At 49.5% G+C, this 15,881-nt stretch overlaps 1 protein-coding gene across 12 annotated transcripts in view; it reads right to left on the reverse strand.

Moving 5' to 3' along the window:
* The window catches only part of BAZ2A (bromodomain adjacent to zinc finger domain 2A), a 34,234-nt gene extending 18,387 nt beyond the window's left edge, over positions 1-15,847 (reverse strand). For 2 of the 12 annotated variants that reach the window (XM_070494444.1, XM_070494436.1), the window contains exons 1-2: positions 14,998-15,117; positions 350-487 (exon numbers count right to left, since the gene is read on the reverse strand). In XM_070494444.1, coding sequence (XP_070350545.1) covers positions 350-487; positions 14,998-15,001 — 142 coding nt within the window. In that variant the 5' untranslated portion in view covers positions 15,002-15,117. Of the gene's footprint in view, positions 1-349; positions 488-9,515; positions 9,725-10,173; positions 10,259-13,719; positions 13,797-14,997 lie in introns of those variants that run through there. The other 10 variants (XM_070494442.1, XM_070494435.1, XM_070494437.1 and 7 more) reach the window with 9 other exon arrangements.
* Between the last annotated feature and the right edge of the window lie 34 nt (positions 15,848-15,881).

Below are 15,881 nucleotides of genomic sequence, written 5' to 3' on the forward strand. Positions count from 1 at the left end.
CTGGTTATCAGAAGTGGTAGCTACCTCACCACTCTCTGGCAGTAGCCAGGGAACAGGGCTGACAGAAGAGCAGGCTAAGCTGAAAAAGCCAGTATGTTTTTCTAATTCCTTCCAACCTTAAGTCAAAACTAAAAGTGTTGCTTCCATAAACCCCTAGAACTTGTTCTTAGAGGCCTGATTTCTCTCCAGCCCCCGAAGTTCTAAGGATTCACTTCCCCCCTCCCCACCCGGGAGGAAAGAGAGCTGTTGTGAGGTAGCTAGCCCAGAGGGGAGCCAATCTCATCCCATCAACCTGCTCTAAAGGAATGATGCCCACTCCCTCCCCAGGCCATGTGGCCCTCACACTCACTTTTCCCTTGCTGGGGGAAGTTCATGGGAGACCCGTTAGTGTAGAGGCCCTCCCCTGAGGAGGGAGAGGGTTTCAGTCCTGAGGCAGCAGGTGCAGGGGGAAGGCCAGTAAAGTTAAAATGGTCGTTTGCCTCCATTTCTGTAGGAGGGGAGAGAGAGGGGAAAAAAATACTGGCGGTTAAACAAGGTTATGTCACCTGGAATCTTCTGGAGGGAATACCCCCTCCCCTCCATCTACTTACCCTTCTCCTACCTAAGTACTGGGGGCCAGAGTGGGGGTTGAAAAAGAGAAGGGGAGGAGGAAATATACCCCTAACCCCTAATGACTCTACAGAAACAGTCGTTTAAAGTCAGCTTTGTAGAGATAAAAATAGTGAGAAAGACCAAGATATAAGCCTGAAGGAGTCTTCTCCCTGTGTAAGCTCCACCCTCTTAACTCCCAGCCCTGGTTACCCCTCTATGTTAGATATTAGCCCTCTATTCTAACATTTAACATTCTCCATCCTTTAGCTTTTTCCCCTTCAAGGTAAGGCCAGAGTCCACAGAAAGTTCTCAAAACCACCTTTTTGACAGGAAGCCATGGAGATGTGGTGTTGGTAGAAAAAGCATACTTGATATATATCCTGCTTTGTTATTATACTCAAGTTAAACTATTTCCAGGTTATTCTATCCATAGCCCTAGACATCTGAAAAAGATAGTACAGTTACCTTAGTAAAGAGATTCAAAAAGAAGAATACATTTCAGGAAAGGTGACCATAATGGCAAAACTCAAATCACCCAGCAATACTTCTACTCCTTTCTGATGGGAAATACTACACTCTCCAAGAACACAGCTCAGAAAAATGTCAGAGGTGGAAAGCTGATTAAATAAGAGGGTGTCGCAAGGAATGTTATTCTGGTATGTCTACTACGGTTACTTCCTAATGATTTGCTTTTGTGGCTTAAATGTAAAGGGTCATAGAACAGCTAGATACTTCTATTTGTAAAGTACAGTGGCTCATTGCAGGGTATTATGGTTAAAAAGCTTTTCACTCTCTTCTTAATATGCAGTGATATACTACTAAGAATGATGAAAAGTTAAGCCCTTGATCAGAGTAAACTTAACTATGATAGAGCAAAGAGAAGAGGGAAGAAAGATAGGAAGCAGAAGCCAGAAATATTGGTAAAATCTGACACATCAATCAGATACTTATGATGTACAAGCGCATACTAATTTGATATGTGAGACACATATCTGTCTCGATACAGAAAAAGCAACTCCTTGGGTTACTATGTTTTAAAAAGGGGCAGAAGAATTCAGGTAGAAAGATTTCTTCTCCTTTTTTTGTGTGTGTGTGAGGAAGACTGGCCCTAAGCTAACATCTATTGCCAATCTTTCTCTTTTTGCTTGAGGAAGATTGTCACTGAGCTAACATCTATGCCAGTCTTCCTCTACTTTTTACGTGGGATACCACCACAGCATGGCTTGATGAGCGGTGTGTAGGTCCGTGCCTGGGATCCAATCCCAGGAACCCTGGGCCCCCGAAGTGGAGCACATGAACTTAACCACTACGCCACTGGGCAGGCCCTAGAAAGATTTCTTTATCAAGTTCCCAAGATGAGGCAATAAGCAGACTTAGGTGATGTTTTAAAATAATGCCTTTTTTAAAAAAAACAGAAGTAAAGCTTTTCAAAGAATGAATAAAGCTGTTAAGAACATATATGACCACTGCCCAAACTCTGCAAGTCATGTTCCTGAATATGCTAGATAATGCAAATTAGACACCATTAGGTACATATGTAAATCTAAAAGTAATTCTGATCATGAAATATAACCCTGTATAGTATATGTCATGATAGCCATAAGATTTTCCAGGCTAAATACTATAATTGTCTCTACCTCATCAATTTTAATTGAAATTTTAAAAAATAAAAACAATTTGTATTTTGTTGATTTAAGGAGAAAAAGTTTTTAGGATTGACTTATCTCCCATATTCCCATCTTCACCCTTGAATAAGCAGCAGACCTAAACCTGCTATGCATCAATGAAGAAACGGAGTCTCTTTAGAGAAAGACCTCAAGGTCTTCCAGGATTTCCCTATAGTTAAGGGCCACTCCTCAGCAGTAAGGGGTCTGAAAACTAAGCATCATAAGATTACAGATTCTTCTGAAATGAAAGACATCAAGCAGGAAAGTTCATTCTCTATTCCTCTAGGGTAGGTTCCTTCCAAAGCTTACATGACAGACCAAAGAGGACATTCAGTGATTTACTTCAGAAGACCTAGAAATGCTATACCTGGAGAGCCAGTCTCAGCTGATCCTCACAGCACCCCTTCCCCAGTTTTATGCACAGCAAAACCTCCCCTGGTGTGTATGACACACACACACCTTCTTCTCCTATGTGCACTGGACTATATCCTCACTCAATGATAGGCCACAGTTCCTTATTCCATCTTCTATTTGAATCCATGAGGAAAAACTAGTGACCTTCTCCTCTCTGCGACTCTGGGAAAACACAGCATTTCCTGTCTCATAAATTACATACCAATAAGAATAAATGGATGGCTCACAGAAATCAGATAAGTAAAAGGAATGGGAAGTTATCTAGTGCCTGAGGTCTGTTTCTCCACTAGCCTCTACTGAAGAGTCATCAGGACCACAAACACGTCATTTACAAGGAGCCTCCTAGAAAGACAAAATACTCTTTGCGCTGCGCAGTGAGATCAGCACAACACAGTGGGCTCTACGTTCAAATCCCAGCTCTCCTACTGTGTGACCTTGGACAAGTTACTTAACATTGCTGAGCCTCAGTTTCATCATTAGTAAAAATTTTAGTACCCTACCTCCAAGGCTTGTGAGGATTGAGGAAATCTATATAAAGGACCTAGCACAGCGTCTGTCACCCAGCAGTCACTCAATAAAAGTTAGCTATTATTATTAGACAAAAAGAGTAAAGACTGTTTAGTTTTCAAAAGGATAATCAAGTCTAAAAGGTCAAAATATAATATAAATACAATTTAAAACCATTATCATTATGGGAGATACTACAAAACTAGAGATGATCCTCCCAGCCTGACTTCCTTATCTGTAACTTGACTCTTGATTTCAGATGTCACTTAAATATGGGATCACAGTATGGGGATGCAAAGAAAACACGGACAGCTCCTCTGAGCAATAAACCCAGGGTTATTTCATTTTAACCTTCCTACTCAAGATACTTTTCACAATAAAGCCTGAAAGTAAATTATGCCCTCCCATCTAGAGCTAGTAAGGAGAAGAGTAAACCAAAGGAGAGTGTACCCCCTTGAACTAACACGATTTTGGCCAAATGAAAAAAGAAATCAGTCAGTGCCCAACCCCCAGAATAGCAGACAGCTCTCATGACCAGGAAGTACAATCAGGCGAGCACCCAGCCCAGTCCCAGTAGTGAGTAAATGGATCTCTTAAGAGCCTCTCTGCTTCATTTATAAGAGTTAAGGGACATTGCCCTTTAAGCTTGAAGCAGTAAAGCTTGCCAAATAGGCTGCTTTTCTCTCAATTGCAGTTGAAAAGTTACTCCTCTGTGGACCTGTGACATGATTTTAACAGAAAAAGGCTGAGAAGCACAAAATCTTGAAATAAATATTACAGATTTCAACATAGTTGCAGGTGCCCTGACTAATCTTAACACACAGACCCTCTGAGGCTATCCCCAGAAAGACAAGATACATTACCACCATCCAGTGAACACTTTGGCAGTACCTGCAGCTCTTTGGTTCATTGTTCCCAGGTAGTATACCAAGGCCCACATATAGAGAGGTTTTCAAATTTTTTTTTTTTGGAAGAAGGAGGAGAGATTTCAAACATTTATCTTTACTAAACAGCAAATACAATTTTGCTATATAATAAGTAAATCATACGAATACATTTTAGCTCTGTCATTATGAATGTTATGAAGGGTATTTCTCAACTTTACACATTTCTGGATTCACCTACCATACTCTAATACAGTGGTTCCCAACCAGGGGTGATTCTGCCTTCAGGGGACATTATTAATGTCGAAAGGTATGCATTACTAGCATTTACTAAGTAGAAGCTAGGGATGCTTCTGAGAAGATCCTGCCAATACACAAGACAGCCCATCACAACAAAGAATTATCTGGCCTAAGATATTAATGGTGCCAAGGTTAAAAATCCTGCTCTAATACAAAAGCTGCCCCACTCTCCATTCCTACCCCACACTCTGGGGAAGCTCCAAAAGTTTTCACTACTCTCAGTCCCTGACGCTGCAAACAGGGATGCTTTGACTTTTACATCTAAAAACCCCTTCTCTGGGGCCGGCCCGGTGGCGCAGCGGTTAAGTTCGCACGTTCCGCTTCTCGGCGGCCCGGGGTTCGCTGGTTCGGATCCCGGGTGCGGACATGGCACTGCTTGGCAGCCATGCTGTGGTAGGCGTCCCACGTATAAACTACAGGAAGATGGGCACGGATGTTAGCTCAGAGCCAGGCTTCCTCAGCAAAAAGAGGAGGACTGGCAGTAGTTAGCTGAGGGCTAATCTTCCTCCAAAAAAAAAAAAAAATAAACAAACAAAAAAATAAAATAAAAACCCCTTCTCTGGCTAAACTGTCTTCCTCTACCAATACAGAGTTCCAAGTGCCAAGCCACAAAATCAACATGCCCCTTCCATAGTCAGGATAGTCCATTCTGAAGGCCCTGGCAACAATCTTCCCTTGGAACTCTGACCCAAACTAGCAGCGTATACCCACTGAGGCTCATACTCTCAAAATGTCCTTTCCTTAACCCCCTTTCCTAGCCAGGACAGTGAGGCAGGAGTAAGATGATGAAAGTAGGAAGAATATACTAAGGGGGGCTACTCAAAGGCAACTGCCATGTCCAGGCTCCTCAGGAGAACAAAAGATGATTGTTCTCTGTCACTTCTTCTAAACTATACAAGTTCTACAGCAACCGTAACATTTTTTTTTTTTGAGGAAGATTAGCCCTGAGTTAACTACTGCCAGTCCTCCTCTTTTTGCTGAGGAAGACTGGCCCTGAGCTAACATCCGTGCCCATCTCCCTCTACTTTATATGTGGGACACCTACCACAGCATGGTGTGCCAAGCGGTGCCATGTCCACACCTGGGATCTGAACCTGTGAACCCCGGGCTGCCGAAGTGGAACATGCGCACTTAACCACTGTGCCACCAGGCCGGCCCAACCATAACATATTAAGTTCTACCATTTTATCTCCAGCACCTAATTTAGTGCTAAGTACATAAAAGAACCACAGGGAATATTTGTGGAACCCACAGATTGAATGAATAAATGAATAAATCTATCTTTTCTGCCACTACCAGGTTACTCATTCAGTAATGGTTGTGGGTTTTGCTCCTACTATTCTCAGAGAACCAAACAATTCAGCTTCATTCTTCAAAGACATAACAATTTCTAGAGGGAAGAGAGGCCCTATATCTTGACATATTTTAGACAGCTGTTCCCTACAGAAAATAAGGCCTGAAAACAGCGAAGAAGTGACAATGCAAAAAGGCAATATATTTAAGCTCTAAATTAGTAAAATGTTCTGCTTGATTTAACTGAACATTCAAGGTACACAGTAGATTTTAAAATATTTGTTGACTGAATAAAGGAACCACATAACAATCCAGGCTGTTTTCTGCCACAGCCCTGGTCACTTCACTGTCAGAAGACTGGAAATGCCTCTGAAATTGCAGGACACTAAAAGCCATACTCCAGAGGTTATAACAAGGTTATTTTTCCCTCTTCCAACTCGGACTGTTTCTGAGAATTTCAGCTCTAACAGTTAAGGACTCTACCATTTCCTTCAAGATGTCCCTCTCCCCCAAAAATCCTGCGCTGAGCAGGCAGGTTAAGAATCGTTTAGTGAGACAGGGTAGGGAGAGTTCAACACCAGGAGACCAAAAGTAATGAGACCACCTGTCTCTTAAGAACTCTCAAGTTTAGTTTTTTAATGAATTTTTGGAAAGGTTACATCATCCTTTTAGTCTGTAAAATGTCCCCTTAATTAATTTCTATAACTAGGAGAAGCACAAAACACTAAGTAACGTAGTAACACAATGCTACTTTTACTGCCAGAGACCCAATCCAAGAGCAATCTCCAGAGCTCTTCAAAGACAGGTGGTTTTGCAGAATTTTATAAATTTCAAAGTGATGCAAGGCCAACAAACTGGTGAAAAATGGGCCTTCTGTGCTATGCGCAACAATGATGATAAAGTATTAATCTTGGGTTATGAGGTATATGAGGACATCCATATCCCAAGAAACAAATCAAGAAGATATGCCCCAGGAAATACCTCAATAGTTTTATACTTCACTCTACGTACTAGGACATAAAAACTTTGGCATTATTGTCTCACTGTACATATCTCACACAAGGCCAAACATCACACCACTTATTGGACTAACTTTCACACTATTTTAACAGTAAAAGAACACAGCAGACCTCTTCAGAGGTGATAAGAAAGGTCAACAGCAGCAAGACACAGTCAGTAACCCTAACAAGCTTTCTATCTCTCTTGGCAACACCTGATTCCAGAACCACAAGACTGCAAGATGAGCCTCTCAGGGCATTCTAGATTTCTGACTGGCTCTGAGGTCAGCCCACATAGTTCTCTCTATCTCTCAATTTTTTTCCTTTAGAGTGGGGCTAAAAAAAAAAAATAAAGACCAGTCAACATTAAGAAGTCCACTTCTCTGATAGAAAAATGCATCCATTTTACAAGAAGGACATGAAAGGTTTGTTTCATTCAGCTTTCTGATCAATCATGTGTCAAACGAAGTCAATATCTACTTTCTCAAAATCAACTTCTATGTCTTTTAAAGAGTCCAAAGGAGAAAGAGTGGTCTTTCTCCCTCCTTCACTCTTTTAACCCCCAACAGAGAAAATCAATATACTATTCTGTCAGGTCCCAATTTAGGTAAACAAAGGTTGAAGAAAGGGGAACTTAAAATCAGTGTTAAATCAACCCTATCAGAAAGCAACTCAAAGGAACCAACCAGTCAAGCAGAGGGGCAAGAGAAAGGACAATGACATTGGACCTGTTTTTACTGTTTCTAGCATATCAACCCCAAGAGCCCCAGTGAAAAGAGCAATGATGTTATGTTAACAGTGATGATGCTGCTGTCACATAATCATATGTCTATCTGTTCCTATCCTGGACCTTTAAACTAGGAATCTATAATTCAAGTGGGAGTTTTGTGACTGGAAAATACTGAAAAGATTATTTAAATAGCAGGATTAAACAGTTTTCAGGATAGTCGAAATGATCTCAATACCTCATCTCTCAAAATATAAAATCCTGTGGCAAACTCATCTCTAAGCAAACCCAGTGTCTAACAAAGTGCCTGGAGACAGAGTACACACAGTCCATCACTGCATGCCATAGTAGAAATCTCCCAGAGTTATGAGGTGGGAGAAAGAGAAATCTGGACACGTGACTTTGCAAAGAACAGAGGAAAAGCTTAGCACTCTCCAAGAAGGGTAATAAGAAAGACGATGTCTTTTATGGACTGAAGAGTAAGTCATATGATAGCTAACTCTCCTAATTAGCTGGTTCTGCAGAAGATAAACCCTCCAGCACCCTATGTCAACTAACAGGTTTTCCACAGGGACTATCCTTAGGCTAGAATCACCAGTGAGGAAGAAGCCCACCATCCTACTCTGCACATCAGCCCCTACCCCAAAACACAAATCCCATTCACAGTTAAATCTTCCCCATTCCCATTCTTCTACCTCTCAGAATCGACCCTTCTTCCCATCATAAGCTCACCTGCTCAGGTGCTCTGCAATACAGAACCTGTCACACTCAAGAATATACGAAGCAGGATCACAAAAAGCCACTCTCATGCCACAAAAGATTTCAAATCTTCCCGGCAGCTCTCTATGCTGAGAGAATTTGCACCACTTGTACTCAAAGCGTAGCCCTGCTGGTGGATGACTGAGTTTGCTTCTCTATGACCTCTAGCTCAAGGGAAAAAAAAAAAAATCCAGACAGGGAGACAGAGATGCTCTGGAGGGGGGACCGGGATCAGTGAGTCAAGTGCAGTGACTACTTCCAGTTGACAAATTAAGTTTACAAGAAAAAAAAGAAAGTCAAACGAAAGGACTCTCAGACCACATGGTTGGCAGGATCCAAGCTTGCCCAGAAGGCCTCAGAAAATGAAACCAAATCTGATTAAAATGGACATTTCAAAACAAGGAGACGCAGCAGCGAACGCACAGCTGCCATTTCCCGGCCACTTCCTGCGGGAGGCTTGGGGGAGGGGCAGTTTGTGTACAGATGGAGGTGGAAGCTATCCCCCCCACCGCCCCCCAAGGATGCAAATCTCTCACTCCAATAAATCCTACAAAGGATGACTGCTATTGGCATTGCCTTCCCCTGAAAACTGGGAACATCAGGAAAGAAAGGGATGCTGCGGGATCATCTCTTCTGATACGAAAATGGGGATCCCCTTAGGTGAGGGATCCCCCTTGGAAAGTGATCCCTCTTTATTCTTCCCTTCAGACCCTAAGCCCAGCTCAAATCCGGACGCCTCAGCATCAGCCCCATCAACCTCCATCCCTGGACGGAGGATTCTCCCGGTACTGGAGGCCCCAAGCCAAGCACGGCACCACCAGCAAGGCCCTGTCCTGCTCGCCACGCTCAAGAGGACGTGCACCCATCCACCCCTCCCTGAGGGAGACCCCTGGAAGCCCTTCTACCCTCCACTCACCGTTGCCCAAACGCCCCAATCCCCACACACGGAGCGTCTCAGCGCCCAGGGAACCCCCTCACCACCCCCGGCGCTCGGGCAATCCCCTCCCCCACCCGAGGAGGTGGAGCCCCTCCCGGGGATTCCACCCCGGTCCCCCCCCCAGGAGTCCTCGCCACCAGCCAGGCAGCTTCTCCGCCTCCTCATCGCCGCCGCCGCCGCCGTCGCCGAGACCTCCACGGTCCCCCCGCCCCCGCCGCCCCATCCCGGGTCTCCAGCAGCCCCGCCTGCCCCCTCTCCTCCCGGCCCCCGGGGCAGGGAGACCCCCGCCCGGGGCCGGAGCCTGGCTGGGAACGGGCCGGAGTCAGCTTCTCGCCCCAGGCGAGGCTCCAGGCGGCTCCGGAGCCTCCGTTCCCGAGGGAAGCCGCCGAGGAAAGCGGGTCTCCCTCCCTTAGGCCCCCAGCCGCAGACCCAACAGACCTGAGGCGGCGGCGTCCAGCCCGGCTCGGGGCTTGTCTCTCCCCGGGGGACGGGCGGTTCACATGGCCGCGCTCCGGGCGCCAGGAGGGGAGGGGACCGCGGGGGAGGGGGTCTGGGGTCCGGGAGGGGGGAGGGGGACGCGGCTCAACCGCGGGGCCCAAGCGGAGCCAACATGGCCGGCGGGGGAGGAGGGAGCCGAAGCCGGAGGGGGCGGGGAAGCCGCGGCCGAGGGAGAGCCGCCCTCCGCGGCCTCCGCCGCCGGGTCCTAGCGCCGGGCGTCACAGCTCCCCCGACCAGGATCTGGGTCCTAGCGCCGCGGTATCTCCCGAGCCTACCGGGCAGCTCCCTCTGCACGGTGTCTCCGTGTGGGCGGTAGTCCTGCTTCACGCTGAGCAAATTGAAAGGCGTGCCGTGGTCCCAAGGTTAACTTAAAAGACGACCAAATATCTAGGACCACGGCATGTGCCACTCCCCTAACGGGGCGCGGGGGGGGGGGGGGGGGGTCGGTGAGGGAGAGGAGATAATTTCAGGGGCAGTTATTTCCCAGGCTGGGTAATGGAAAAGTGGAAACATAGAAGCGGAAAGGTTAGTCAGGAAGTTCAGTCCTGGTAAAGGGATGGAGAAAGGCAAGAGTCTGCTGCGTCTGCTGCCCACTCACCTCTGTCCCGTGGGGGCAGCCTGGTCCTGCCTGGATCACCACTTTCCCGGCGACATCAGCGGGGCCCTGGGGGTCGAGAAGATTCCTGTGCACAGGAAGAGGAAGCTGGCTCTGGGCTCTGGGACCAGACGGGGAAGACCTGAGTCTAGCCTAAACCTGGTCAGAGGGTCAGGGGATGAGTGCGGACAACTGACCAGCAAATAAGATCCCCACATGTCCACCTATAGTTCCAGTACTTTTTCTGATAGGGCTATATAACTGTGTGAGACATTCTGAAAACAGGAGAGAAAAATCTAGCGGTGGCCTAGAGTTTGGCCATCATCTAAAATGTCTATTGCAGCGCCCCAGGATGGGGAACAGTGTCATATGTTAGAATTTAGAGAATTTCTAGTTCAACCTTCTCGTTTGGCAGATGAAGGTTTTTTAAACTAAGGCCCAGAAAGGTCAACCAACTTATTCAAGGTCAAACAGTGGATAAAATGGGACTAGAAGCCAGGTTTTCTTTCCTTGCAACTCAACAGACTTTGCAGGCTTCAAGATAATTACCATTCAATTCAATGCAATGAAGTTCTACAAACAATTGCCTTAGCTGTGCAAAACTCAGGCTGAATATTCTGGAAGAGGAACAGACAGAGTGGGGATGATGAAACTTTGACAGGTTGGGAGGTCAACAATTACCTTTTCTTCTGGGGGTCTGGGGAGGAAGGAGGGGTGAAAACTGGGTAGGGACAGGGCAAGGCAGGGCCAAATACCCATCAGTCTAGATTGGATTTCCTTACACCACAGAGGAGTGGGATCTTCCTGAGTTTGGGGGAGAGGCTCCACTCCCCACTACAAATGACTCAGAGAGGCTAAGAAGGAAGCAAGCTTCAGCAAAGCCTCAAAGTGTATGGGCCAGAGGAAGAGAAGGCTAAGAGGGTTAGGAGGGTTTCTCTCCCTCTCCTGAGAAAAGTAGATTATCAGGGGGAAGGAGTAGACAGGTAGAAATCAAAACACTTTTCTCTTCCCTTTCTGAATAACAGATTTACAGGTCACCTTGGAGAAAAAAAATAAAGACCCTCAACAGTCTGCTGACCTCAAGTCCTTGAATAAATAGGGGCCACACGGGGAAGAGGGGTCCTTCCTTCTGGAAAAACCAGGAATCCAGCTAACTTCTGCTAAGGAATGCCCCCCTTCCCCAAAATGAAAAACGCAAGTGAGGAAGAGAGCTCAGGGCACGGAAGTGGCTTCCCAAAGGCCGGGGGAGAGAGCTGATAGCCTTTTTTTCTTTTCCCTTTTCCAGGGCAGATGAGGGAGAACCTTCCTACCTCCCGGCTCCAATAGTAGGGCTCGTGAGTCGGAGACAGGAGGCAGGGGTGGAGCCTGCGCCAGTCAGACGGGTGTGGCCACGCCCCTCTCCCCCACCGCACACCCACACACACCCACCCGCTGGCTCCACTCGGCTCCGGAAGAGCCGGTTACTCCTGTGCCCTACTGACTGCCCCCACCCCTTCCGAGCCCCAGGCCTAGTCTCCAGGGCAACCCCTAGGACTATCCTAGCCAGGAGCTGTTGGGAAGAGGAGTGTTGGAGAGGAGAGGGCCACCTGGGATTAGGAAAGAAAGTGGAGCATGATCCATTCTTCCAAGCCGGTGCAGAAAGACTACAATCATCTTCCTCCCTGAATGAGACCCCTCCTCATTCCATCTAATCAGAGATCTTCCTTGCTGTTAGAGGAAGGATGACGGTGGGGTGTCAATACACCCAACAGCTGGGTGTTTACTTCTTGCCAGAAGCCACCCCGGGCAGCAGCTGTGCTTCTCCCCTCATCCAGACGGCAGAGGGCAGACTGACCCCATATGTCCCCAAACATTCCTCAATCCATCAGATGTGGCCAATCGCCCACACCATCTCCCTTTAGGAAGCTACTAGAAAGGGGAAGGGGCAAATGGTCATTTTTTCAGCAACTTGTGAGAAGGGTACCTAGGGAATATCAGAACCTCTTTTAAGCCAGGCCAGCGGGTGGGTAATGAAGAGAATGGGGAGGGCGAAATGAGCACCTGCTCCCCCTTTCCCACCCTCCTTGTGTTCCTGCTGCACCACCCTGACTCTGGGGTCAGCTACCACTCTGGAGCCAGATGGCTAGGGCTGGGAGGGGAAAGAGAGAAAGGGAGAGAGAAGGGGATTCGTTTGCATCCCTCTCCCTCTCCCCCTCCGGATACTCCCGGAATTCGACCCCAAACACCACTGCTGACCACCCTTCTCCTCCCCCCAGCTCCCTCCCAGCCCATGGAACAGGACTCAGAAGAGTCTGAAGCAAATTCACACACTCTATCCTCTCATTTTGGGGGGGAAGGGGGAGTGAGAGCACAAGAAGAGGAGGCTCAGAGCTAGGGGGCACAGCTGGACTTGAAGGGACAAGGAATTCCCCAATGGAAGTGGGGTGATTATTAAAGACCTCCCTTGCCCTCACTGGCTGAATGTTTCACAGTGTTAATAGGGTCCACTAGGGAGATGGCTCTCAACCCTGTAACCATTCCAACTTACCTCCCTCCCTCTCTACGTCAGTGCAAAACAGTCTGCTCCCCCTCGATATTTTGGGGAGGCTAGATTCTCTCATAACACATCAAAAGGACGATAACCCCTCCTCTTCTTCCAAGTTGGTATATGCCCCTCAGATTCAGGCACAGTCCTGTTTCAAACTCCCCAGAGAGCTTCTCCACGGTGGTCTCAGGATGGAGAAAGCCCTAATTTCCTTAGGGGTGGGGACACCCTTTGCATCTGAATAGAGAAGGCTGGGCTTCCCTTGCCTTCCCTACCACCCCAATACCCTTAGAGACTTAGTCGCAGCCCCTCACCCATTATCCCTAAATAGCGCCTTACGCCCAGAATCACAAGATTCTGAGTGCACCCCGCTCCGGGATTTCCCTGACTCTGGGGTAGGAGCGATCCTAGGCTGGACTAGCTCACCCCAGGCCCAAGAAGAGGGCTTTTTCATCTGTGCTGGTTGGCGGGTGCCGAGGTCGGACCCCCAGACTCCGTGAGAGATGGGGTGAGGTGAGGGGTACAGAAAAGCGTTTGATGATACTTAGTTGAACTTGAAGGGCTAAGCGGAGCAGGGCCCAAATGCGACTATAGTCTATGCTTACCCCCTCCCCCCTAGCCTCCCTTACTACGGGGAAGGAGAGGAGTTGGGGTGGCGGTTATTCCCCCTCCCATTGGAGGTTAGGATGGCGTGGGAAAGCGCTGGTTCCAGAGGGGAGGAGGCGAAACCCAGACCGCGGGAGATTTTTCTGGTGAGGAAGGCGCGGGGGAGGGGGCGATCCCGGATCCAGAATAGGAGGGGTACCCGAGAGATGTTGGCCGAGAGGCATGAGAAGCCTCCGGATTCCGGTCGCAGAGGACAGGGGAGAAATGGGCGACTAGATAGCGCGGAGGAGAGAGGAAGGGCAGCTCCCGCAGGGGGAGGGTCAGATCCTGAGTCCCAGGCAGCGGGGATCCCGGGGCAGGGGACGGCAGGGGCGGCCTGCACGGGGACTCTGGGACCGGACGTGGGTGCCGGGCCTCACCTGGAGCAGGGCCGGGCCGCGGGCGGCGGCGGCGGCGGCGGCGCAGGTGGCCGAGCCGGGCGGCGGCGGCGCCTCCTCCCCCAGCCCTGGGCCGGCGGCGGCGGTGGGGGGGGGGGGTAGCACTTAAAGGGGCAGGAGCTACTGGGGTAAGGACGAGCGCTCGGGTAAGGGCTGTCGCGAAGAATCCGCTGGGGGAGGGGGAAGCGGGTGGCGTCTCCTAGGGGCCAGAACCAGGAAGGATCCCAGATGGAGGAAGAGAACACATCCCAGGAAGAAGAGACAGAAACTTCTGCAGTGAAGTGGGGGATGGTGGTGGGTCCGAACTGGAGGACTTGGGAGAGCTCCGCCCGCGCTCCCGGGGCACCGGCAAAGATCTCTTCACAAAGCAAGGCCAGGGAGGCAGTGAGAGTCACAGGACTGCAAAGAGGAGTAGGGGTGCCAGAGAGGGAACTCAAGGCCGAGCCTGCTGGGGTTAACGCACAGCGGCCCTACTAGGTGAACAGGTTCCCTGTTTCACCTCTTCAGGGCCCCATCCCTACAGCTGCGGAAAGGCACAGCCTCTTTCCCCTAGCACTGCTCAAGTTTAAAAGCCTCTGGAATCAGGAAGCCACGAGGGCAAAGACCTCCTAGGCCTTTCAAGCTCAATCCTGCCTCTCAGTGTTCTCAGTGACTGGAGTGTGGGGGGCCGCCAATAGCAGCCCTAGTAAGGCTGATGTGGGACCGTGAGAATCGGCTTTATTCTAATTCAGTTTTCCCCCAACCACCACCACCCTTGCAGCAACCTCTGGGGCAACAGGAAGCAGCTGCTCGGTGCAGCCCCCACCTGGTGGTGGGTCAGGGTGGGGGAGGAGACAAGACAGGGACTTAAAAGGCCTAGGAGGAAAATAGGGGGAGAAGAAGCACCTTAAAACCCTCCAACACGACCAAAAGTGGGCTTTACTTTTTGGGAGGAGGCCAGCAGTGAATACTGTAAAATATGACTTGAATCCCAGCAGCTTAAATGGGGAAGAGCAGGGGCTGGGGGCTGGGGTGGGGGTGTGAGGTAGGGAGAGTCCCGACCTAAGGTGCAGAGTCTCAGACTCTTCCTTGGAGCTGGGGCTTGCCAATGCTCACGATCTCTTGATCGACAGCTTCACCAGCTGAGCCCCTGTAACCCCGTTTCCCCTCCTTCACCCCCCAAAAGAGCAAAGGTTAGGCCCCACCCCTGCTGAGTCAGCCAGGGAGGGAGGGAGGCAGGCATCCCCCAGGCCTTCCCCGGAGGCTGGTCCTCATACTTACCCATGTCAGGCTGGCAGGGCTCCAAGGCTGGGACCACCCAGCTCCTCACTGTCCTTGGTTCCCCCTTCACGTAAAGGCTGGTGTTAGATCCTCCCAAACTGTGAGCTGGGAACTAGCACGAATCAAAAAGCCAATGTATGCTTCCTGCGAACCACAGCCTGAACTGCTGTAGGGTGATGTCCCTGTGTGACAGACTGGGGTGGGGAGGGAGGAGGGAAGGGCGGGGCTTTCTCTGGGTGGAGAGGGAGGAGGAGGCGAGGACAGGGCAGAACCAGGAGAAATATGGAGGAAGGTTAGATCTGTGTTGACACTCCAGTGGCGTGATAGAACAGAGTGGTAAAGGGGGAAGGAAATAAATAGTTGCAGCTCGTGAGAGGGAGAGGGTTCTGGATGAATGCTGAGAGACAGGAACGTGTGGGAGGGAGGGAGGAGGGATACAAACGACCTTTAGGATCACAGTTCCCAGGTCTGCGTCTGAGCAACCTGGGAAACAAAGCGGAAAGGGCTGACCCACACCCTGGGGCTCTGCACCAGCTTCTTAGGCACTCGAGAGTTGGGACCTAGAGGAAATGCCCCCACCCCCAGAACTCAGCATTCCCAAATTCAGGCTTTTCTGGAAGCAAACTACCGGGCACAGGCGGCTCAGGGGCTCCACCTTCCGTCCAGATCATGACCCAGGAAAGACTGGTGCCAAGGACGTCGTAGGCAGATGGGAGGAAACTTAGAGGCCCCTACTCCACCCCTGGCGCCTCTCCCAAGGCCCCTCCCCAACCTTCAGCCCCAGGGGCCTCTGAATTGGGATTTCAGTTTGTCGCGCCCTGCTTCTACCCTACTTGAATGCCTCGGGGGTGGGGCTTATAGATGAGGCTCCTCCTCAGGACAAA

This window comes from Equus asinus, chromosome 22 (genome assembly GCF_041296235.1).
Source record: "Equus asinus isolate D_3611 breed Donkey chromosome 22, EquAss-T2T_v2, whole genome shotgun sequence".
NCBI classification, from domain to species: domain Eukaryota; kingdom Metazoa; phylum Chordata; class Mammalia; order Perissodactyla; family Equidae; genus Equus; species Equus asinus.